Source organism: Ambystoma mexicanum, chromosome 1q, assembly GCF_040938575.1.
Source record: "Ambystoma mexicanum isolate Mex_15411 chromosome 1q, UKY_AmexF1_1, whole genome shotgun sequence".
NCBI lineage: Eukaryota > Metazoa > Chordata > Amphibia > Caudata > Ambystomatidae > Ambystoma > Ambystoma mexicanum.
Window position 1 is genome coordinate 65589529 of NC_090922.1, and position 25575 is coordinate 65615103.

The 25575-nt window shown below is 47.0% G+C and overlaps 2 protein-coding genes across 2 annotated transcripts in view; one reads left to right on the forward strand and one right to left on the reverse strand.

The window, feature by feature from the left end:
• TMED6 (transmembrane p24 trafficking protein 6) overlaps positions 1-4242 on the forward strand; it is a 99979-nt gene extending 95737 nt beyond the window's left edge. The window contains exon 4 of the mRNA XM_069635534.1: positions 316-4242. Coding sequence (XP_069491635.1) covers positions 316-549 — 234 coding nt within the window. The 3' untranslated portion in view covers positions 550-4242. The remainder of the gene's footprint in view (positions 1-315) is intronic.
• Positions 3664-25575, reverse strand: part of NIP7 (nucleolar pre-rRNA processing protein NIP7) — a 133454-nt gene continuing 111542 nt past the window's right edge. The window contains exons 4-5 of the mRNA XM_069635535.1: positions 5166-5306; positions 3664-4484 (exon numbers count right to left, since the gene is read on the reverse strand). Of these exons, the coding sequence (XP_069491636.1) occupies positions 4365-4484; positions 5166-5306 (261 nt within the window). The 3' untranslated portion in view covers positions 3664-4364. The remainder of the gene's footprint in view (positions 4485-5165; positions 5307-25575) is intronic.

Consider the following 25575-nt stretch of genomic DNA (forward strand, 5'->3'; position numbering starts at 1 on the left):
TTATTTTTGAATTAAACATTCAGTAAATTTGATGTTGCAGTGATTTTTAAATGGTGCTGTGTAGTGTTTCAATGTGCATTAAGGGAGATCACATCAATCAATATTTGAGCCATAGGTCAGAACACTACCCCAAGGGACAGATTTGTGCCTAGAAAGCTTGTTAAAATAATGTGGTTTGAATTTGGATCATAACTGGGAGCACTTAACCGCTTAAATATGAAAGGTATGGGCTAAGCTGTGCGCAGGGCCTTGCATCGATGCGGCACAACAGTCAGTTTAGGATCTAACCTCGGGTCTCCATTTCTTTCACTCTAGGCGAGCACAAGACAGGTCCAGACCCACGTCTTCCATATGTGGCGCTTCTACAACTTTGCCCGGATGCGAAAAGGAGCAGATTACTTCACCCTCCTAGTAAACTACAACTATGTCAACTGGTGGTCAGCAGTACAGAGTGTGGTCATTGTCCTCTCGGGAGTGCTTCAGCTCTACTTTCTAAAACGGCTCTTCAACGTCCGAATCACCACAGACACTCACAAGCCACGGTGTTAACAAATCGCCTCACTACTTCAATGGATCCGAATCAAATGCAGAGCCACAAAATTCACCTAATCAACGATCATTAATTACTCAGTCTTTTGCTTTCCCACAGAAAGATTTTACAGCAGAGTACCTATAGGATATTCGATTTTATTATTATAGACTGACTTTTCTCTTGTGTCAACTGTTCTTTCAGGAAAAGACTGGTTATAAACCCTTTCATCATGAATGCCAAGCCAAGTGTAACTATTCTTATCACCTGCTTAAATGTGACTAGAGAAGCCAGCACTTGAAATCAGGCTGCTATATTTTACCCAAAAACATTTTTCATTAGCCGTCAAAAGTAGAGTGCATTCTTATGCCAAGGGGGTTTGTACATGTCAGATAACTTTCTTTCTGGAGGGTTTTGTTCCAATCCCTCTAACCTTCATGAAAAATTTAAAGGTGATTGTAATTCAACGAGTACATTGAATATTGTGTGTGGTGGGTTTCCATCTTGCCCCATCCATGGCTTAATCGATACCACATCTAACCAGGCATTGCCAAAGCACCACACATCTTCACAAATCGACCCCCCAACCTTCCCCACACAAAGGTAAATTCACAGTCCATACTACAATTTCCATTCCTGTGCTGAGGATTGTACATCCCCCTCATTGCTTGGTTTCACTAAGAGCTGGCTGGCAAAGTATCATGTATGGTCATGCCACGTTTTGATCAAGATGCCAGCAATATCTTACCCACACATAATGTACCCTCCATAACACTCTGCATACTTTATCAATGCTGGACATGCAAAGAAAAGGTAACACCCAACTGAAGCCCATTCACCTTGGGCAAAAGATCTCTGGGAGGGTGCTTTCTTTAACAGGATCCAAGGTGGTTTGCGCTTTACACTCTTCCCACGCATTTCCTTGCACGTAATCCTCAACCGATCACAAAAAAAAAAAGTGTATGGACATAGTCCAAGAATAGTGTGAGAAATTGAGACCAATTCATCCAAGTAATCTTGTTTATGAGGAGGTAGGATGATGGGACAAACCAGGGATGAAGACTAGGTCCGAAAGATCTCACAGAATATAGAGAAGGGGCCTAGAGCCACTGCTACAGGTAATATACAGATTTACAACTGGAGTAAGGAATGAGGTTTACTCTAGGGAGGATTGGGTAAACTGAGGCAGTGGGGTGAGGGCGGTCAATTAATTTGTCAAGAACTGGCGCTTCAATCGGGTTTTATACCATTCAACAAAATTGAAGTCTGATGTGTGGAAACGTGAGATACATTCCAGTAGCGGAGGGCAAATAGGAAAAAATAGTAAGTTCAAGCAGGTGCAGAGGACTGCAAGATCGAAGAGGCACGCAGAGTTCAAGTGGAAGAGTATCCATTCAGCAAGGAGGGTTTGGGAAGGAGAATGAATTTGTAGGCGAGAAATCCAAGTTTCCAGGGCACAATTCTGCATTAGAGCCATCCAGTGTGAAGGGGAAGTGTAGAGGTAGGGGAGGATTGAGGTAGGTTGTAGAGGGCGTGGAGCAAAGTTCATGACTTTGTTGAGGGGGTGGCGATTAGTGTTGGCCATGCAGTGGGCGAGGTGTAGGTGGCTTTTCCAAATCTTTACTAGAGTGGCTCTTGCAGCATGACATCAGCCTTGGTAAAATGTTGGTGTGGAAGGATGCAAGCCTTGGATGAAAGAGTGAAGATGCCCAGTGGGAAGGAGATGGGAAAAGAGTAAGGGGTTAGCATTTGAGGCAGGAAGAACTAGGATTTCTGTTTTGGAGTTCATCATCAGGCTGCATAATGGTCTCCAAAGACTGATGGCTGTGAGGCAGCTGTTCATGCATTGAGATGTCAGAGCAAAGGAAGGGAGAACAAGCTCTATGCATTGTTGGCAAAGTGGTGGCCTTAAAAACCAAAGGATGAAGTGAGCTTACCCGGGCAGGTGGTTTAGATTGTGTAGAGGAGTGAGGGATGGGAAGATAATCTGGAAGGTCGAGTACAGTTTGAACAGAGAACATCATATTAAGAAGATTTGGCAGTATCAAGAACAAGTACAGTCTTTGTAAGACAGGGAGGAGAATGGGAGAGTGGTCGTGCAAGCAAGTGGCAACGCATCAACGTCCTAGAGTTGTTAGATGGCTGGGGTGATACTTGGCTAAGGGCAGGGGTGTGAGCAGGATAGTGGTAGTCAAAGGTGGTGGCAAGTGTTACTGAACATGGTGAAGGCGAGTTCAGTGAAGTAGGTGTGTGAGGGAGAACATGGTTTGGAGGGAGGTCTTGATCCAAGTAAGGCACCATTGAGTTATGTTTGAACTTGCTCTTGGTAATATATGAAAGGGCGAGAGTGGAGAGGGTAGAGACGAGTGATCAGAGGGAGCAGTGTCAATGAAGAGGGTGCAGGAGTGAAGGATAGGAAGACAAGATCAAGCATGTTCCCATGGGTGCGAGTGGTCAGAGTGGATTCAAGATGTACATGAAGGGTTTTACAGACGACAAAGGGGGCATAAGTTGGGAATTACTTTAGTAGCAGGTTTACATCAAGAGACAATACTAGCGGCACCAGATGGGCAGTAGATGAGAAAGATCAGAGGGATGAGAGCAAGGAGTTAAAGATGTGTTCAAAGGAGGTGGGGTAATGTCAGGGAGCGGACGTGGGGTTAATAGGGTGTCATGATGATCACGAGACCAACAGCAATGCCTTAATTGCAAGTCGAAGGGTGGGAGAGAAGGTAGTAAACTCAGTATAGAGTATCACTGTGATGGGAGGAGTTCTAGATTTCAGTGACAACCACCACAAAGGGTTTGGGGGGAAATGAAAGTCTACGTGGTGAGAGGAGAGTGGTTTTGTTGCAGATAGATTGGGCATTCCAGAGGCCCATGGTGAAGTTGGTAGAAGGCAGAGTGAGTGGTTGAGGGATGGATGGAGGTCAGGATGGGTAGTGCATGAGCGGGGGTGGATGGGGTACCATTTGGAGGGAGGGTGTAGGATGGGAAAGAGTAGTAGAGGGGGTGGGTGAACAGTTCTTGCGTGTAAGAACTTGCCTGCAGAATACAATTGAAATGGCAGAATAGACTGATGAAGAGCACCATTCATCAATACAAAAGAAATCAAAATACCACAACACAAAACGTAAGAAAAGGAACATCTTTATTATATACAATGATAGATTGTGTCCTTTTATTCATAGCAAAGGCAAGTGTGTGTATTGGTGACAGAGATTAACCAAATCCTCCCTTGCATGGTAGAGGTCCCTGCACCAGCCTCCTAACAAAACACCCACAATGTTAAAGTCCATGTTACAAATTGCTGCATTTTCCTTAAAAGCAAATGGGGGACACGTTCCTTAACCAGAAAGAGGAACAATGCCATATGAAAACAGGAATATGCTGTCCCATCTCAACTCCAGAGCAGATCTCATAGGAGAGGGGAGGGGATACGAGAAGCAGGAGCGGTTGAATGAATAGCCCCCTCCAACACATGGCACATATCCGCTCACTCACAAAAGGAAGCTAGAAAATAGCTGAATTTTAACAGCATTGGAGAGAAGGGTAAGGGGTGTGGTATGGAAGTGATAAGGTTTGTCGTTTTTCTTATGATGTCCTTAAAGATGTAGTGAAAGATGTAAAGTGGTTTGTTCATATCACCTGAATTGTGCCTACCATAGATGGAAAAAGAATTTGAAGTCCATAAACATGCTGAAACACCCAAATGTGTTATGTGCGTTTATTCACACACACAAACCAACAAACTGAGCAAGTCTTTTTGGGATTAAACCAATCCCCAAAATCTCTGCGTCTCAGCCCTCTCGCCATGCTTCAGCTTATTGATCTTTCAAGTCAGGCTTTCCTCATGCCGCACATACTCTCCGATGTCAGCCTGGTGAAATACCACAATCGTCATGGGGTCCACCTTTCTGCACTCCAAGGTTGATTTTGCAACTACTCCGAACCCCTAGGGAATAATACACAAAAGAAATGTGCTCATCAATTGTGTACCATTACATCCATTCACAATAACTGCAGGTTGGCAGCAGTCAGGCTTGACATTTACATACACAAACAAATATTAAAGCAAGAGGTTTGGCTGGCCTTATTCCATTATGGAAGGAAGTAACGTTGACATATTACTATCTGGATGGAGTCTGGTGATTACATGCTTAGCAAATAAAGGGGTAACTCGCAATATAGGTAGAGGAGTGGGTATGCCAAGCTTGCGATATACCTGCATGGACTGGGAAAGCAGCTGATCCAGGGCCATTGCGCAAGCCCATGTATAGCAGGCTGGCCTGCAAGAACAGGTTATTTGACTTCCTACATTGATTTGACTTCCTACATTGATGTAGAGGAAGAGTACCAGCATTATGCTGCATTTTAACTTTAATCAAGAGAATGAAAGCTGGAGCCAAGTGCGTTTGGGGCACTGCAAGAATTAGCAAAAAAATGAGAAAAAAAACTTAGGAAGGTTCATGCACGAAGCACTCGAAAAAGATGTGCATATACCAACATTGGGAGCATTTTTGAATTTTATTTTTTTTTTTTTTTTTTTTTAGAAAAAGACTGTTCACTCATCAACCCCATGCCAGCTGTGCAACAGAGCACCCCCACCCCCCCACACTATTTGGTGGGTGCTTACCAGAGGAATGTCAGCCATGGAATATACAACCACACCCTGATATTGAGAGGTGTTCTCTGTGATTCGTCCCAATCCGGATTTAAGCACATGGTTCCCATAGAGGAAAGACTGTTCTGCACCTGGTTTTACCCACACTTTGAACTGCAAAACCAGAAAAATGAAAATTATGGCATTACATATTTTTAATAACGATTATCTGAAAATACAGAGCAATAGCATGTTCAAGGTGTGAAATAGTAGCTACAGTAAGACTGTCACAGCGTTAAGACATTTGGTTCTATAAAGAAGATCGGTGGAGAGAGGGAAGGCACGTCTTTTTGTCGGGAATGCCGACCCAGAGGGTCGTAATGTTGAGGATCCCCATGGATCTCTCGGATTCCCAAACATGTCATTCAAGACGAACATTTAAAACATTTTCTCAAGACATTATCAGCAACTGACATTCAGACAGTGGAAGTGACATACTATGATCACACTCCACAAGTTCAGATCATAGTGCAGCTGAATTGTTAAAAAGGAAAGGGTCTCAAGCCTGTTGTCTGAACTGCAGAAGCAATCTCACTTGTTTTTCGTGGCGATAGGAAACCCGGGGAACCACATCCAAGCGTGCGTAGTTTGAGGAGAGCGAGCGACCCACATCCTGGCCGGATGGAACCAAAGTTGAATCGGGCGGCAGTCATGAGTGCAACGCCTGGTTCAAAGATAGTGGACCACTTCTACAATAAGAGCTCCTGGCCGGCAACTGCTTGGCGTTCTACAGGGGGCGAGGGGGTTGGGGAAATGTACCTTGCATTCATTGTGAAGGAATCATCCAGACAATCATACTTGGTCCCACCTTTGCCTATTCTTCTGCCTCCCTTCTCCCGACTGCACTTCTGTCCCACCTCCACCCTTAGATGATAACTACTCTACCTACTACCACCTTCCTTCTGACCACTTCTACCTCTCTTCCTACCACTACAACGCCCTCCTTTCTGCCATCTCTCAGCTACTACAACAATTTCTCCGCTTACCACTACTACCTCTCCCTTTCTACCACCATCACCACCACTATCTCGCCACTTCCACTATTACTGCCTCTACTCCTACTAGTTCCTCTGCTACTACCCCTTCTCTTCTCCCACTACCGCTCCTCTACCTACTACCACCACCACCTTTCCCCTACCACTACTGCCTCCTACAGACTACCCCTCTCCTGGGCATGTTCACTCCACAGTACCCCCGCTCTCCTCTAACAGACTCTACACTTCAATCAGTCCTCCTGGTGGTGCAGCACTGACTTTGATAGTCCAGGAAGCTTCCCCGCTACGGCACCAAGACAGATTCCCTTCAAATGAGGGAAGGCTGGTCTCGTTGGGTTACTGCCTGCTCGCGCACCAGCACTTAAGAAAAGGATGTGGATCAGGCTTCTCCCTCCTTTCTTTAACAAGACCAGTAGCAGGCCTTGTCACACCAATTTCAATTGCGTTCACAACGCCAGTCTTTAATGGCAAACAAAGGTTAGGTGACAGGTTGGCCAACTAATTTTCTGAGACAGAGAGACAGACAGACAGACACACACACACACAGCTTAGATTCACATGCTCTGCATAGTCTGACATCTAGTGGAAGTCATGCAGTATTACAAGATTTGGTTTTGAAAGTTGAAAACTGACTTCTACAAGGCGTGTCTAGTAATTTCTATCCTCAAGTGTGACGTGTACTGTACCCATGGTGCTTCACACGGCGAGGCCCCTCAGATTGTTTCTGACCTGAGGTTGCATGAAGTGTAGCGCGAGTACAGATGTGATAAAGCAGAAACCGTACTAAACCAGAAAACATCTATGCACCTTGTACTCCAGTAGGGGAGGAAGGGTGGGCGCATGTGAATCCAACCAGATACAAGCACCAGAACTACGACTAAGGCGAGTAATGTATCCCTTCTGGAGCTTGTGGCTCTGCTTAGATAGCATGCTCTGCATATATTAGCAAGCAGTATCTGGAGAAGGAAGTGGCAAGTTAGAAGGTAAAGGTGAAAAGATGTTTTAGGACCGCTTGTCCCTCCTGTGAATCCGCTTTAGAGTGTGTGTTAATGTAATAATGCTGTGTGAACGTATGGACGGAGCTCCATGTAGCGGCCTTGTAGGTGGCGTCCAGAAATGAAAGCCAAGGTAGAGCCTGTACCTCTGGTAGCGTGTGCTCTTGGTGTGAAGGTAGAACCTTGCTGGATAGGGAATAGCAGAGCTGTATGCACTTGACTATCCTGTCCGTTTCCGTTTCCATTTCCTTCCCACTCTCCCCCTCCCTTCCTTATCTATGTCTTAGCTTTTGCACTATCTGAAATGTCGTCAGGCCGGAGTAGGATAGTTAATTTCACATCCTTACTGTTCATGGCCTGTAAGAATGTCATTGTATTTTCCCTTGTTCCCTCCCTTGCCTTGAAATACATTGTGTATAGGCGCTATATAAATAAACTAACATATCATCTGGAGATGGCGTTCTTTGATATGTGATCGCCTTCTCTACCAAACGCTATGGAAACAAAGAGTTGATCCGTTTTCCTTAGGGGTTTTGTACACAAAGTACAAGACCGCCCTCCATACATCAAGTGTATGGAGGCTTCTTACTGCTGAGTGATGGATTTTAAAAGAAAGTGGGAAGTTCTATGTTCATAGAACTTTGAAATGAACTGGTGCCTCTACATTTGCATACAAGTCTGCATTCCATTTCACAAAACATAAGTGTACGGTTAACAAAACGTTTGCTAGTGGTGGCTTTCAATAGCCCTATAAACTGAACATCTCTTATCTTTTTTTTTTTAAACTTTTCTTTATTGGCAAGAAGTAGCAGCCGATACAGTGTAAATTAGCACAGTGACACACATTTCACATTAAAGCATGGATTGTGGCGTACAAATATTACAGAAGGTCATATACAGTGCCATCAGCGGTTAACTGCGGTAGAGGCGTGCTTCATGTAACGAAATCAGCCCCCCGATCAGGAGAGGTAGGGGAAGACAAGAGCTCCAGGTCCACCTTATTGTTCAGGTAACTACAAAACTCCGTCCAAATGTATTTAGGGCGAGTGGTACTAGGCAGCATTTTAACATAGTCTTCTTCACAGGATTGTGTCCAGGTGAGGGCCTTGAGCCACATCTCCAGCGAGGGAGGGGACCTGCGCTTCCAGCACTGCAGAATGCATTTCTTGACCACACTCGCCGCCACATTCAAAAACTTGGCTACCCGTTTCGCTTCAGTCCGCTCCCAGAGCCCAAACAGGAGAGGCAGGGGTTCAGGATCTACACAGAACCCCACTATTTCAGTGAGGGCATCGAGCACCGCGTTCCAGAACGGGGCCAGTGCCCCGCACGACCAGAACATGTGCGCATGGTCCACGTCGCTAGCCCTACATCTCTGACATGGGTGCGATTGATCTCGGGCAAATTTTCCAATCGCATGAGGGGTGTAGTACAGGCGGTTGAGCAACTTGTATTGGATACACCTAACTCTAGAGTTTAGGGAAACCTTGTGGGTGTGCATGCACATTTTGGACCACATATCATCTGTGATGTCTAATCCCAGGTCCCGGCTCCAGGCATCCCGGATAGTGTGGGGAGGTTCAGCAGCCCGTGCCATCAACATTTTGTATAAGTAGGATACGATACCCCTACAACCAGCGGAATTGGCTATATAGCATACCTCGGGGGATTCAGGGGGTTCGTTCGGGTATGACGGCCACAGGCCCTGGACCGCCGCCCTAATGCGGAAGTATTGCAGCATTTCTAGTGGGGATCTGGAGTGGCCGGGCCTCCACGTCTCCGGGGTGATGAATTTCCCGTCAGGGAACAGATCAGAGAATGATCTGTATCCCAGGTCCGACCAGTGGCGTATAAGGAGCTTATCCTGTGTGGGGGTGAGGCCCGGGAAAGACCAGAGGGGAAGCCATTTGTAGTACGGGGGAGGGGGGTGTCCGAACTAGGCGTCAGGATCTGCTGCCATGCTTTGATAGTGGAGGCCACTGGGTCGGCAGGGGCGTGCGTCTGATATGAGTGAAATAGGATCAGGGACATGGCATTCACCTCCTCGGTTGCTAGGATTTCGAGTTTAACAATGCGTGGGGGGGGTTCCTGGTGGTGGTACCAATATGTAGCATGTTGGGCTTGGGCCGCCGTCCAGTACTGGGTGAGGTCAGGAGCTCCAAAGCCCCCCCTCTCGTAAGGGAGGGTCATGTGCAGCCACTAACCTGCGCACGGCGCCCGAGTGACAAAGAAAACGGGCGAACTCAGAGTGTAGGTCCACAAAGTATTGTTTCCCGGGCCAAAGAGGAACATTAGCGAACATATACAGGAGTTTAGGCACGATGATCATTTTAATTAGGGATAGTCTCCCTGATAGTGAGAGGGGAAGGTTCCGCATCTCTCTATTCTGGTACGAGCGTACTGTGAGGCGGCCCCATAGTTATCGGACACTAACGAGGCTTTCGAGAGGGCCACATGGACCCCTAGGTATTTGATGCCCTTGGGCGCCCATTTGAGAGGAAATTCACATGCAGGCTGGGGGGAAGCAGGGGTAATGGGGAAGGATTTCTGATTTAGAATAATTTATGGTGAAGCCTGAGAATGTGCCAATTTTTATGATTTCTCGTATGATCGGATCAAGGTGGACTGAGGGGTCTCTGACATATAAAAGCACGTCATCTGCGTATAGTGATATAATTTCGGGGGTGTCTCGGAGGCGAATCCCTCTGCGCACGTGGTTGTTTCGCACGCCATCAGCCATGGGCTCAATGGCCATAGCAAATAACAAGGGAGAGAAAGGGCACCCCTGCCGCGTCCCCGTGTGGAGGGAGAAGGGAGCCGATAAGCGGGAGTTGACCAGGACTCTGGCTATCGGATTAGTGTATAGTAGTTTAATACAGGACAGCATGTATGGGCCAATCCCCATCTTTCCGAGCACCGCCCACAGATATTGCCAAGAAACCATGTCGAACGCTTTTTGGGCGTCCAATGTCACGGCCACAGCGTTGGCTTGGGGATCAATTCTGGAGATGACATTAAACAACCGTCGAATATTTAAGGCAGTTGAGCGGGCAGGCACAAATCCGCTCTGGTCAGGGTGGATTAGATATTTCATGATGGGGAGGAACCTGTTTGCTATGATTTTGGCGAAGATCTTGGTCTCGGTGTTGATGAGGAATAGAGGTCTATAGGATCCGCACTCATCTGGGGGCTTGCCTGGCTTAGGAAGCACAGCAATGACAGCCTCCCGCAGGGACCGGGGGGGGTGGGGGGGTGACAAGGCGCAGCGACTCCTCCCGAAGCTCGTGAAGGCATGGAGCGAGGAGAGCAACATGCTCCTGATAGAACTCGGCAGTCAGGCCATCCGGACCGGGGGCTTTCCCTTTAGGGAGGGCCGAGATGACTGCAGTGATCTCGTCAAGGGTGAAGGGAGAATCTAGTTGTTCTTTGGTGTCCAGGGATAATAGGGACATTGGGATGCGGTCTAGGAGGTCGTCCAGGTCTTGTGGGCAGTGCTCCGATTGCTGAGCATAAAGGGTTGTATAGAACTCTGCAAAGGTCTCAAGAATGGGGCGGTCGGACCAGTGTCGCGCTCCATCGTTGTCTATGATACTATCAATGCGTGCCCTGCCTCCCTCGGCCTGGGCGAGACGGGCCAGAACATGACCTGGTCTCTCTCCCTCCCCGTATTTTCGGGCCGCGATGGGGCGGGCGAGGTAGCTTATCTCGCTATGGGCAAGGGACTTGAACGTGTCTAGTTCAGTTCTAATCTGCGCTAGTATGGGCGGAGTGTGGTGACCGCATATTCGCGCTCTAGGTCTCCTAGCTTGGTCTCAGAACGGTGCAGAGAGTTTCTAATATCTTTCAGCACCCCGGCCTCCCTAGAAATGCACATGCCCCTGATGAAAACTTTAAAGGCCTCCCATCTTACCCAGTCTGTTGTGTCGTGGCGTTTGTTGCTGTCAAAAAATGAGGTGATATCTGCAAGAATGTCAGCCTTGAAGACTATATTGTGTAGTGCTTCAGATTTAAATCTCCAGTTAGAATGCAGAGGTAGGGCAGGGCGCAGGGGGATATCCAGCGTGATCGGGGAGTGATCAGAGTGTGTGCGAGGGAGAATCTGTGAGGTGAGTGTTTTTCCCATGAGGCCCGCAGAGAGAAGGAACAGGTCAATCCTGGAGTGACTCATGGACGGAGGAGTAAAATGTAAACCCTTTCGACATCGGGTGGAGAATCCTCCAGGCATCCACCAGACCAGCGGTGAGCATGTGTGCATGGAGGCGGCGGGCGGCCCTGGACAATGCTCTGGGTGCAGCCCCGGATCTGTCCAGGTTGGAGTCCAGGATGAGGTTCATATTCCCCCCCCCCAAATGATGGGAACCCCAACATAGCCAAGGAGGATATTAAGGATATGGTCAAAAAATTCGGGTGTATCAATGCATGGAGCGTATGTGTTGACCAGAAGGCACTCTGAATTGGCCAGGAAACAATGAAGGATCACATATCTACCCTGGGCATCGATATGACTGGCGCGAAGGGAGAACTCCAATGACTTGTGAATCAAGGTGAGGACACCCCTGGATTGAGAGGAGAACACAGTGTAATATTTATTGGGGCCCCAAGCCGGGGCGAGCGAGGACGATAATTGTGCAAGGGCATGAGTTTCCTGTAGGAAGAGTATCTTGACCCCGTGCCTCTGGACGTAGGCCGTGACCCTGCGTGCCTTGGTGTAGTTGCTGAGCCCCCTGATATTCCAGGACATTAGCCTAATGGCCATTCATAGCAATTTAGGGGGGATCCGAGTAATGTGTGTCATACATTGCCAAACAGATGCCGGCCACTAGTGCGGTGGCCCGATGCGTCATTTCAGAAGCTGCCACGGTCTCACCTTTTTTGTTAATAAAACATCCCCAAATAACACCTCCCCCCTCCCTCACTGCCACCCCAAACCTAGCAGTGCCCAGAAACCCACCCAAATTCTCATGGCGTTCGTACCAAGCCCAACGTGGCTGGTTTAGTCCCCAAGCCAAACAGGGGGGCAGCCCATGAACTGAACAAGCCAAACTCAGCGTTGCAACTGCAGCGGGGGTAGCTGCTGCCATGACCCGGTCAACATAGTTGAACGGTGGAGTACACCAAATAGTGTATAGCGGTGATTAAGTTAAATCGTGAGAGGAGACCGCATAGTAGGGCCCAGTGAGCAGGGGCTGTAGGGGTAGATAGTCCATGTATAGGTGTCATATCGTGGACTACACATCTGTGACCCTCGTAGCATGTCTCAAAATTCAACAATGAGTTACGACAGTAGGAGCATTCACAACAGGAGGATACATGAAATTACAAGTAAATCACAAAGAACAGGCGTGGTACCGGTACCACAATGAGGCAGGTATCAGGTGTGTTGCAGGCCAGCTCAATCCTCATCACCGGGATCGGCTCCAGGGCCCGCGAGAGGAATGTGAGCCTCGATAAATTTCACTGCCTCCTCAGGGACAGTGAAAAAGTACAGTTTATTACTGTGGTTGAGCTTCAGCCTGGCGGGGAATAACATGGCATATTCCACCTTCCTCTCTCTGAGCATCTTCTTCACTCCATTAAATTGCCTGCGCTCCATTTGAACACTGACCGAGAAGTCCGGGAAAATGCAAACGATCTGGGACTCAAGTCTTAGTTTCCCCTTTTCGCGGGCCAACCGTAGGATGTGGTCTCTATCCCTGTAGCTGAGAACCTTGGCGATAATTGGTCTGGGGAAGTCGCCCGGTTTGGGGCGAGGGGCCAGTGAGCGGTGAGCATGTTCAATAGTAAAGGGGGAAAGTTGAGGATCTCCCAGGAGGTCTCTCAGAAGGGCCTCGACTGCGAGTTCCATTTTGCCCTTGAGGGCTGTCTCAGGAACCCCGACGATGCGGATATTATTCCTGCGGGACCTAGATTCCAAGTCATCGCACTTCGCCTTGACCTGCTTCATATCTCGCACCAAGTCCGAGACCGTATTCTGGAGCACGTGCACCTCATCCTCAGTAGTTCCAATCCTTGTTTCGGGCCTCACCTAACCTGGTGCCATGCTGATCCAATTTGGTGCGCAGGGAGGCTACGTTGGCATTTATGTCGTCTAATTTTTCGTGAAATTACGCAAAGATTTTTGGCCATACACTCCATGAGCGACGTAATGTCTGGCTGAGGGGGGGCAAGAGGAAAAATCCGAGTCGTCAGGAAGAAGGGCAGCCTCAGCTTGGTCTTGCTTGGCTAGGGCTTTAGCAAACTTGTCCATTGCCCCAGCCTTGTTGGCCCAGCGTGCCTTGCCGGCCATCCTCGGGGAGCGCCCTGAAGAGAGAGTATTTTCCGCAGGGAGGCAGGAATGGGTCCCAAGGGGTTTAGAGAGGGGCTCGAGCCGTGATCAGTGACGGGGCGGCCGCTGCCTAGGAGGAGACTGCAGGAATGCACCCACAATTGGCTTGTTCCGGGGTGAAAAGTCCACTCGAGGGGCCCGGGTCGAGGCGGCCAGCAGTAGCAAGCAGCAGAGTCAGGGGCGCAGGGTACCCCAGGGCGTAGTAAGCGGGAGCCCCAATTAGAGCAGAGTATCGGACGCCCAGGGTGGCACCAGCAGCAAGAGAGTGGTCACAGGGGGGGCAAGATGAGTCTGGGGTTCCCTTCACCCCCAAAATGGCAGAGGCGCAGCCCAGAGACGAGGCGGAGCAGGAGGGCCCGATGTGCAGCAGACAAATCCCTCACCCTCCTCACCTTGGGACCCCGTGGGTCGAAGAGCCGGTGTTCATCCTGGTCGTAGCAGGGCCACCAGCTTCAGCAGTGTGTCCAGGCAGGATCAGGCCCCCCCAGCCTCAGCCAGGGCCCGAGAACAGCCCCGCGCCGCGGCCGGCAGAGGGAACCAGCAGAGCAGTCGGCGGAGCCCCTGAGCCGGAGCAGGAAGCTTGGCCGTGCAGGGCCGCGCCGTCACAGGGGACCAGTGGCGCAGGTGGCGGGGCGTTCGGGCGGTGTCCGCACGGGGGCCGCTCCGGCAGCCCCCACTGTAACTTCGCCCGCTGGGGGCCGGCGCCCTCCGATCACCGAGAGGCAGGAGCGTTCAGAGGTGGTGCCTCGCCGGGCAGCCACCGGCTCCGGCGCGGCCCCGCAGGCGGAGCGCGGTCCGCGGATGTTGATGGCCCACGGGGGGTAGGTGGGCGGAGAGGAGGCGGCCGCACTTTGAGCCGCAGGAGCGCGAACCCCGGCGGGCCGATGAAGGGGGATGGGCCGCAATCGGCGTCACGCAGGCCGGAGTCCTTCACAGGCGGCAGCGATGGCCCCCGATGTCCGTTTTCGCCCAGAAACAATGCCGTGTGTAGCAGCGGCAATGGGCAGCAGGATGCGTGGGGTCTCGGCAAGAGATTATCTTTAGAACCGCTGATTCCGGCGGATTTGTAGCTTGCGGGTCACGGAGCTTAGACGCTAAGCGGCCATCTTGTCAGCTGCTCAACAGCGCCCCCTCTGAACATCTCTTATCTGACAGTTGGTAGTCTTTCTGCCAATGTTGCTCTAGAGGTAATCTTGGATCCTGGCTGCTTAGAAGCACCAGGTGTTCTTGAATACGAATTCTCAATTGTCTTATAGTGCTGCCGATTTTGCATAGAATAGCAGACCACATAGGTGGTCTTGCAGTTGATAAAGTCTTCTATCACAATCTCCCCTCCATATGTGGGGTAAATCTATCACAGTTATGTGCATATTGACACATGTTGCATGTGCCGCAGCAATAAAAACCAGGAAGTGGCTAGCATTGCTCCCTGTTCTAGCTGTCACTGCTCAAATATGAGGTGCAAAGCAAGTTTGATTGTGGGTGCCCTAGTATATACAAACGTAGGTTAAGGGGAAATATGGTAGTTTAAATCTTTGTCCATGCATAAGTACCAGTGCTTCTGCACTATGTTGTAAAATGTATGATCACTAGAGTACTGTGTGATATTTGTAGATATTATAGTCTTAAATTGGTCAGTCAACTTTGGTTGCAATACCTCTGTCCTCGTACGTGGTTTCATTGTATCCAGGCTTTGATTTATTAGAGGTACCAAGTATCCTCTTGCTTGAGATCTTGTGGACAGCAGAACACATTCCGCTTCAAAATGTTTTATCTTGACAATTTCTACGAGCCCAATGAAACTGCCCTGCAGGTATATTCTTAACAGTAGCTTTACGATGAAAGCTTGAGGCGTGGAGAGTTTAACTGACCTCAGTTGGTTTTCTGAATGTTTTTGTCTGGATTTAATTATCCATGTATATGTGCAGATCAAGAAAATCTATTGCAGAGTTACTGCAGTGCCCAGTGAGGTGTAGACCAAAAGTATTGGTATCGAGGTATGCCGAATATCTGTCAAAGGAAGAGACGGGACCATCCCAGATTAGTAGGATGTCATCAATGTATCTCTTCCAGTGAATCATATGCGCAGCAAAACCATTATCATTCAGTGCATGTTCCGCCATGAAGAGATTCACCAAGGACGTAGCCTATTTGGCCCCCATGGAGTCACCCTTGCGTTGTGCATATTATTTTTCGTCAAACAAGAAAATTATGTTCAGTGTGAACCTCAAGAGAGATTTGATCATTTCTACATGTTTTAATTAGGGCACTGAATGTTTACTAAAAGTGTAGTCAATTGCCCTAATGGCTAGATCATGGTCGATTGAGCTATTATATAGTGCTGCCAATAAAGTGTGGCCAGCTGATACCCGTCCTTCCACTCGCAATCTTTCAATAAAGCAAGTACTGCTGTGCTTTTGCTGCGATATGAAGGGAGTGAGAAGACGTGTTTTCTGATGGCATGGTCGATATATTTCGATAAACCTTCGGTCGCCCATCCAATCCCATTCATAATGTGTCTGACCTCGGGGAGTTCAACAAAGGGCTTGTGGATTTTCGGTAGAAGTAAATCGGCGCATATCGTCTGTTTGTGCACTGTCGTCCAGAGATATGCGGTGGTGAATATCTGCAATCTCCGATATAGAAAATGTGCTAGTGGGTAGAGGTTTGTCTTAAGCAGTTTACGTTTTCACTTGAGTACGAGTAGCAAAGAACTTTCAACTTGCGAACAAACTTAAAAAGATAATTTCCAAGTCCACATAATCAGTACCAGTGTTTGGGGCAAAAGACAATCCTTTATTAAGGACTGCCTCTTCGTTTCCGTTAATGTCCTGCTGGACAAGTTGAAGTTGGGTGGTATTATATTTGTACTAGTCTCCTTGTACTTGATCTTGTCAGTCTGCTGGTTGCTCCTTAACCTCCACTTGTGCTGGCCCCTCCCGACCCTCCTGCCCCTGGTGTTGCAATTGGTGTTGTAATATTTTGCACCACGGTCCTGAAATCAGACTTGTCTGGTATTGCCTCATAGGGTGCACTTTTTGCATCACAGAATTTGCTGTAAAAAAACCTCCTTGGTCTGCATCTGTCTGGCCTTGTGCATAAGCTCTAAGGTGGCCGCATGAGCTTGAAAAGCACAACATTGAGATTCCCAACCCGGGGGAGGTATGTAACAGGACTTTGCGTAAGCAAATTTACCTTACCAGTTCATCCACTGGGCGTGGAATACAAATAATCTATGTTTGGGCTATTTCTTCTCTGTGAAAGATAGTGCGCTAAGGACTCTGGGTAAGTCTCTCGTAACCAGGACTAATGTCTGGCAGAGGGACTCCCAGGACCCCCCTTGTTAATTTCCAAAGAAACACTGAAACACTTCTTATTGTAAAAATAAAGGATTTATTTAAATACAGGTAGGCTCAGATAAATCTAGTGGTAAGCAAGTACTAACACATATGAAATCACAATATAAAAATAACACTATACTTGAAGGCACACAGACCCAAGAATAGACCTTATTTGAAATAACGAACAGTAGTTCTAGGAAAGTCAAAACCATTTCAGGGCTAAGGGCTGTGGACTCCACTGTTTGGCTGTGGCGAGTGACTCTACCTGGAGGAGAATTGGAGTATTGAGGTGCGTGTGCCTGTACCTTTAACAACCTGACCCAGGTCACCTGGTACATAAGGCCGCCTCTGCCGCCCTTGCGGCGCCAAGTGCTGAGGACCAAAGGGCTGTGGACTCCACTGTTTTGCGAGTGGCGCGGGGTGCCTTCCCGCTGTGAGACGCAAAAGTATGGATCCAGCAATTCTATCTTTGAGGACTAGAGCCAAAGTTAAACGCTTGGCTACACAAGAAGATCACCCTGCCAAGCGAGCACGACAACAGGTGAGCCAGTACTTTTCATGCGGCTCAATTACTGAAATAATTGAAACATCTGAAGAGCCGACAGTGGCGACGGCAGAAGATGTTTTCGAAGTTGTCCAAACAGAAGTGACTATACATCTTGCATTAGGTGGCGAGCTATCTGTGCCTTCTGAACACATACAAACATGCCCTATCACGGCCACTTTGCCCCCCCCCCTCTTCCAAGTATCTCTAATTTCAACCAGTCAATAGTAAATACGAAGCTTACAACTAATTCTGGCTGTGATACTGACTGTACCGTATGGGACGGCGTGTCAGCTCTGGGGGAGGCCGGGGCGGATGCTGTGCTGGTGACGGAGTCGTTGTCGGGGGGGGGCGTGGGCGAGCCTGGAGGCCGCGAGTACGTCACGTGGGGTCGCCAGTGTAGAACCCCCCGGGCGCCTGCGTTGCTGGCCCCCGTCGCATCCGATGAAGCTGGTGGGCGTGGTGTGGCAGCGAGCGCGGCGTCCGCGAGCTACAATGGCGAAACCTCTGAGGCTCTGCAGCGCCAGTTGGACTTGGCAGAAGCCTGCATGATTAGCCGTTCGCATGGCCTCGCCGGGATGGCGGGGCTTTCTGCGGCTATTTCTTCCGGGGAACGCAGCGCTGGTCTTGTGGATGACAGGGAAGTAAGTGCCATTGCCGATTTGCCTGTATGTTTAAAGTCGCATCTGAATAGAACTTTGTGCGCTGGCCAATGCAAGGTTACCAGTGCACTCGTCTTGCCAGAGATAACTCACATAGTCTCTCCCCAAATTCTGATGGACCCTTACTCTAAATCACCACAGTCCAAGGTATCATTACAAAGTGAATGTTGGCAGGGGCTCCAAGGGGATGGTGTAGCTTATACTGATAGAAGAAACTCCTTGGAGGTGGTTTCCTCGGTGCTACAAAATTTGTTCACTTTAAATAAATCTTGTTCCTGTAAACGGATGTGCGTGTCTACCCCCTGCCCCCCCCGACCAGAATTTGACACAAAAAGCCCCGCAGAAAAGACAATGTACAAATGTGACCGATGTGAATAGAGACATTTGGGGGTCTGGTAATTACAAAAGAGCTAGGACACAACTGATTGTGTCTTCTAATGCTTCAGCTCTGTCACCGGATGGAAAGGTGGCTGACTCGCAGAAAAGACTGTCCTTCTATGACGACGCAAGGCGTGGTTCTAAGAGGCGCCACCAAAATCAATCAAGTCAAAACTTAAATAGTGATGACTCGTCAGATGACCTTTCTTCTAGGGATTCTTCGTTTGTAGAGCGCCCATTCCCGAAAGTTAGGAGGGAACGGGTTTGCGTTGCTCGAGCTGCACGTGATAAACAGGGGAAAGTCAGAGGTGGGAGTCTAGCCCCTTGTGTAAATGTGCCTTCAAACAATCTCCTAGTAGCCTCGACTTCTGCGATGGCAATTTCCCTCACACCATTTACTAAACTTTATGAATCTCTAAATGAAAATGTGAAAGATGTCATGACTTTATTGGCCCAGATAACTCAAAACTCTTACATCTAGAGGTAATGCACGAAGCACAGAGGGCTAAATCAAAACTTATTGGCGGGCCTTGAATTAGCCAAGGATGGCAAACGGAACTATATGATCGATAAAAAGTTGTTTATTTTATTTATTTATTTATATAGCGCTAAAGCCCACAGGCATCAGAGCACATTCCCATGAGACAGGACATAAACGGACATAGAACGAGACAAACAAAGAACACACAGCAGTCAGTACTAAGGCTGGTTTAGAGGGCTGGTCGGGTTTATTTGAATAGCAGGGTCTTTAGTTTCTTTCTGAATTGTATATAGTTAGATTCTAGTTTCAGTGTCGCAGGTAGTTTGTTCCATTTGAGAATACTTCTGCCCGGAAAGGCCTTGCCAAGACCATTCTGTTTTTTAGCTGGAGTAGCTTGGAGAAGGCCTTTATTCGATGATCTTAGGTTTCTAATTGGATCATGCCAGTTGAATTGTTTCTGTAGATAATCTGGGGCTTTGCCGTAGAAGCATCGATGGACCATGGTGAGGGACTTAAATGTGATTTTCTCCTCAACTGCTAGCCAGTGTAGATCTATCCCGTCGCTCGTAATGTGCTGTTCTTGATTTTCCGGTGATGGCCCTGATGGGGTTTTGTTCACTTGACATTTCTGCAGGCATTTTCTACTTGCTCCTAAGAGTAGGGAGTTGCAAGTCTGGAGAGTATTGATTTTTTTTAAGTAGTTTTTGGTAGTACTGAATTTCTTTTCAAGTAGTTTGTATGGGCCTCAGCTCCTAGTGAGGCCTGTAAATTGACTCCTAGTGTTTTCACTTTTTCTGATATTGGTATTTCGGTGTTTTTAATACTGAAGGTGGAATATGATGGATTAAGCTTTTTTCTGGCATGTGCCGATCCAAAAATCATGAGTTCCGTTTCGGTACCATTTAAGCACATCCAGTTTTCCTTCATCCAGCCTTCGATGATATTATAAATGGATGTAAATTTTTCACTATCTTGTTTGTAGTCGCCGCTTAGTTTGAAAACCAGTTGGGCATCGTCAGCGAAGTTAGTGAAGAATATGCCTAGTTGTGTCAACATAGTGCAAAGGCAGCGCGCATATATAGGTTGAACAACAGGGGCGAGAAGCTGGCTCCCTGTGGAACTCCACAGTCTACTGGTTTGGTTTTGGAGGCCTGTTTTCCCCAGACTACCCTAGATTGTCTGTCTTGTAAGAATGATGATATCCACTCTGTTGCTTCTTGTGAGCAGTTTCCTGAGGTTTCTAAGGCCTCTCGGAGCCTCATGTGATCAAGCAGATCAAAAGCTGCCGAGAGGTCTAACAAAATCAGTAGACCCGATTTGCTCCTGTCCAATATGCCTAACATCTCGGTCTGCAGATCTAGCAGTGCTGATTCAGTACTGTGGGCTGTTCTGAAACCTGATTGTTGGGGGTGCAGAAGGTTGATTGTATCCACATAGTTCTGGAGTTGTTCAGTAGCAACCTTATCCGATATTTTGAACAAAAAGTTGCAGTTAGTTATTGGTCTAAGATTTGCCGGGTCCTGTTGGTCTAGTTCTGTTTTTTTGGGTAGTGGTGTAACCGTGACTGTTTTGATTAGGGAGGGTACAGTTTGATCCCTGAATGACACATTTACCATTCTTCTAAAGAAGGGTATGTCGATGTTTTCAAGTATGAGCTTTGGTGGTAACACGTTCTCTGTGCATGAGGTGCATCTTGTGTTGGAGTGTTTTCTTCATTTCATCAAGTGTTATTGGTGTGAAATGCAATTTAGGAATAGTGGGTTCAGGCTTGATTGTAATTGCTGTTTCTGGGGTAGGAGGGCTATCATTCTGGCAATTTGTAATTGTCTGGCCTTGATTTTGTTGTGGAAGGCCGTTTGAACTTTCTCACAATCTGATTCAGTGGGTTGGGATGGCGGGGTGAGTGCTTTGGGTTTATCGGTCGCTTTAAGGATCTTTAAGGATCTGGAAAAGCTTGCCTGTAGAGTTGGATGCCTTGCTCGAGTTCATTGTAATGGTTTTTCTTGATTTCTGTAAGTTTAGTTTTGCATCTACAATCAGCGTTTTTCCAATTTGTTTTATTTCTGAGGGTTTTTTTTAACCATTTCCTTTCTAAATTTCGTTTCTCCTTTTTTAGTTCAATGGCTTCCGAACTGAACCATTTTTGGTGGTATAAGTTGTCCCTGACTTTTTTGTTTTTTAAAGGGGCGTGAAGGTCTAGCATGCTTTTTAGGTGTTGGTTGTAGGCAAGTAGGATTTTTTCGCATGGGTCATCGTCAGTGGTGTTTGACATGATTTTATTTACTCCTTCTGATAGCATAATGCTAGTAATTTTTTTCAAGTTCCTATCGAGTACAGTTTTGGGTGGGTTGATTGTTTTGGTCCTTTGTTTCAGGGCGAGTAGGGCTTCAATTTTGTGATCTGTCCAGATGCATGGGTAGGTGCCTAATAGTGTGATGTTGGATGTGTTTGTGATTATCCAGTCAAGTTGGTTCCCTGTGGTCGCCGTGGGTCCTTTATTAGCTATTTTATAGGCAGTTCTCTAGTTCTTCCTCCAAGCTGATGGCCTCGGGATCTTTATGGTTACCCCTCCATCTGTTGATGTCGCCAAGTAAAATAGTTACTGTATTAGGTGATGTGAGGTTATTAAGGATGGTAACAACTTCGACATTGAATTCTGAAGTTGGATACGGTGGCCTGTAGATAACTATTATGTTCAAGCAGTTATTGTTTGCAGAAGTTGCAAAGAAAGCACTGTCTCTTTTCCGCAAATCACATACGGAACAAAGAGGTGGAGAGCAGGGTGGTGCAGACAACATGTTTCACATGTCAACGAAAGAGCAGTCATCCCTCTTGCCGCACCCGCCTAATAGTGTAAGGACAGACGAGAACACATCCTGTCAAATGCAGTCAGCTCAATCTGAGAACCATACTCCCCAACCCATCATGAATCCGGAAAGCCATCAAATGGAATCTGATGGGCGCTTCAATATGGTACCCACGGGTCCTGCTCCTCAGGTTGTTACGGAGGTGGAAACCCCAAGAACAGTGACGTACATGGTAAAGGTGAAGGACAGGCTAACATACTCGAAACTTCATTTCATACAGCATTCTTGCAAGCCAGAAACATAACAAATCCTGCCTTGCTGGATTGCCAAAAGACATCTGTTTCATCGCTTCAATTACAAGCGGGGGATCAAGCACCTGGTCCGAAAGAGGTGTCTGTCGATATCATCGTAAAGCCAGCAGGCTTATTCCCCATATTTGGAGTTCTAGAGGTTGGAGATCAACATAAAATAAATGGGGAGGCGAAAAAAAATCCCTCCCAAACGAAAAAGCAAAATAACATGCCAGCCCGTAAAAACTCTCAAAGAGGGGCTCGAAAATTCCTGCGTAACATCAACATGATTCAACTTGTTGTCAAAGCGATTACAACTAGATTGAAGTTAGATGAAACAATTAAGGAGAATAAAAAGCCACAAATGGATTCAGCGAGAAACAATGTGAAAACAGCCAAGGTCCTTCTAGACGAAGCCGCGAAGGCTGATCATGACAAATTAATGGGAGTTATGAATTTATGAGGATCCGGTTGAAGAGGCAGGTGAACCTGTGAAAGTATCTCTCGATGCTCCAATCATGTTAAAAGTAGTCACGTTGGCAATGAAAACAAGTGACAACAGCGAGTCTAGGAAATCGGTAACCAGTCCATTGACTCCTAAATTGTCTATGCCAAAGGAGCAACAAGTACTATTAAATCATACAACACCAGAGACTAGAGCTAGGATGTGCGTGATAATTCCACCTGATGTAGAGGTGACAAATGGGGAACCAGTATCTGGGAGCCCCGAGTTCATCACTTTACAAGAAAAAGTGAGAACGTTTGAGAAGTTTGCAAACCACGCAACAAGATGGTGATGGAATACGTCAGCTTCCTCGGAATGGTGTGAACTTTGCTGTTGATGCATCCATGTCACGGAAAGCCGACTATCATCAGTCGGAGGTGCCGGAGAAAAAACAGAAGGGCAGGAATAGACAGGAAATAGCTGGTCCCTTCGAGTCGACTATAATGATCAAATTGATGCTGGAGAGTTGTGATAAACTAATCTTGAACCGATCAAATGTGTTAAGACTGCTTCATCACATACCTCGCCTACGATCACTAGGATATAAAGATCTGAAAATTGTCGAATTCCCGGATGACCGATGTACTGATAAGGTGATTCGGCATGTTAATTCCAATATTATTGCAAATGTAATCTTGGAAGCAGATGAAGAACTGTTGTCATTGGGATTCGATACTTACAAAATAACAGAACCCGAAAGGTGTAAAAAAGTGGAGACAAAAGATGGAGCAGGTGAAGCATGGGCTACGCAAAAGTTTAACTTAAAGCCCATGGAGAGTTCACAAAAAACTTTGTTAATAGAACAAAACCTGCAGGACCAGCTTGGTCGGAATGGGCTAGCCCTTAACGATGGGTTATCAGCCCCTCCACTCCAAAGTGCATTGGTAGTTGTGCAGGAGGTGCCGCCTAGAACTAGTACAATGGAGAAAATTTAAATCACCATAAATAATGGCAGCTCAGCCAACGAGAACGCTCCGATATCAAAAAGTAATCTATTGGATAAAGAAAAGACTTAAGACTGGAATTGGCTGGCCACCGCTTTGAACTCTAATACTCGTAGCTAATGCCAAAAGGCAAGCGTGGATCAGGACTGTTCCTTTGCCTCGTGGAACACGCGCGGCTTTATGCACCTGCTAAACAATGACTGGCTCCATGATCTACAACTGATTTGTTTACAAGAAACCTGGATGTGCGAAATGCCAGTGATCCAAGAATTTGAATGCACATTGAACCCAGCTATTAAGGCCAAAAAGGGGAGTGCGTTAGCAGGGCTATAAACTATGATCAAACGGTCATCAGGCTACCGGTAGAACTATACGCCCTATATTCAAGTATGTGAGATAGGTAAAACCAACGTCGCACTAAAGGTTCTGGGTGAGATCCATGTACTCAACTTGTATTGGAATCACTGATGGACTGGAACATACTCGTTCATCTATCAGGTTACAACAATAATTGATAACCTGCTGGAGATAAGCAGAGGGGGTGGAATGATAGTTTGTGGGGATTTAAACATTGACTTTTTTTAGACCTCAGAATTCCGCCAAAAGACAACTAGCTAAAAACTGGTCGGAAGAATTGAACATAAGAGGTCTATCAATGCTAAATGGTTGTACCCAAGGAGATATCCCGGCAAAGCCCACGTGGCACCGGGAAAGCCAATCGTCAACCATTGACTACATCTTTGTTTCGGACACTATGCATGCGAGAGTAAAGTCCATGAAAATTTCCATAATGTGTTACAGTGATCATGAAATGTTGGAGTTAAAATGTCATGACTCGAAATGTGTATTAAGTCAAAAATGGGGAACAAAGGTTCTGGTGGAATCGAATCGCCTACGTGTGAGGCTCGATGAAGGTGATGTGGCAAATATATGCTTTCAATTCAAGTCGAACCCAGGGGAGATTGAATATGCTTCTATTCTGTCGCAATTTAAAGCCAAAAACATTGGGCTGAAGAATTGGTTGTTTCAGAAGAAGCATTGTTTCGACTTGATGGTAATGCAGCGTAAAAGAACGATGAGAGCGGAAATACGGAAAAACAAGCAAGGGCCCAAGAGCGAAATAATGTTAAGAAATAGAGTAACTAAACAATCTTATAAAAACTGGATTAAAAGCCACAAATTCTTATTATATCAGAAAGATGCTGAGGCAATGTTGAAGACTAATAAATAAGAAAAGTGGAGAGTTTTGGCGAGTTATCAATCACACGGAAACACCGCAGGAGGCCTTGCAAGTGTGCTTGGTACCAGAAATTGAGTGGGTGGAGCATTGCACCGCACTGTACTATAAAAATCGAGTTCCTAATTCTCCAGCACATAATTTAGCATCATGGGACTTACACTTTGCAAGGGAAGATATTCGAGAGGTAATCATGAGAGCCAAAAACTGTAGGGCCCCTGGCCCTGACGGCCTGTCGACTTTCATGATTAAACAGTTCCCTGAACTTTGGTCTGACCTGTGTTTTGATCTATTTGCAAGAATCAACATGCAAAGAAAAGTGCCAATCTCATGGAAGACAGGGATAATTGTCCCAATTTTTAAGAAAGGAAACAGAATGTCACTGAAAAATTATCGACCAGTGGCATTGCTCGACGTCTTGGGCAAGATTTACGCTACTTTGCTACAAAATAAACGGATCAACTGGGCACGCACAGTAAAAAGTGTGGATGAAAGACAAGCAGGATTCGTGCAATTTGTTGGGTGTTCTCTGAACCTGCTTGTCCTAAATCTACTGAAAATGGAAGCCTTGCGATCAAACACGAAAGTGTACCTTGCTTTTGTTGACTTTTCCAGTGCCTTTGAAATGATTGATCGCGACTTACTCTGGAAAAAAAATGGAATTGTGGGGTTGTCCTGCAGGCCTATTAGCGGCCATTAAAGAACTTCATACGGATACTTCCATTGCAATTCGTTTAGATCAATCAGGTTCCTTGTCAGCGCAGATCAAGACGCCCAAGGGGGATAAACAGGGCTGCCCGTTGGCAGCCGCTATTTTTAGTGTTTTCATCTCAGACATCAGTGAGGCTATACACTCAGTGAGAGCGTTTCCACCTAAGC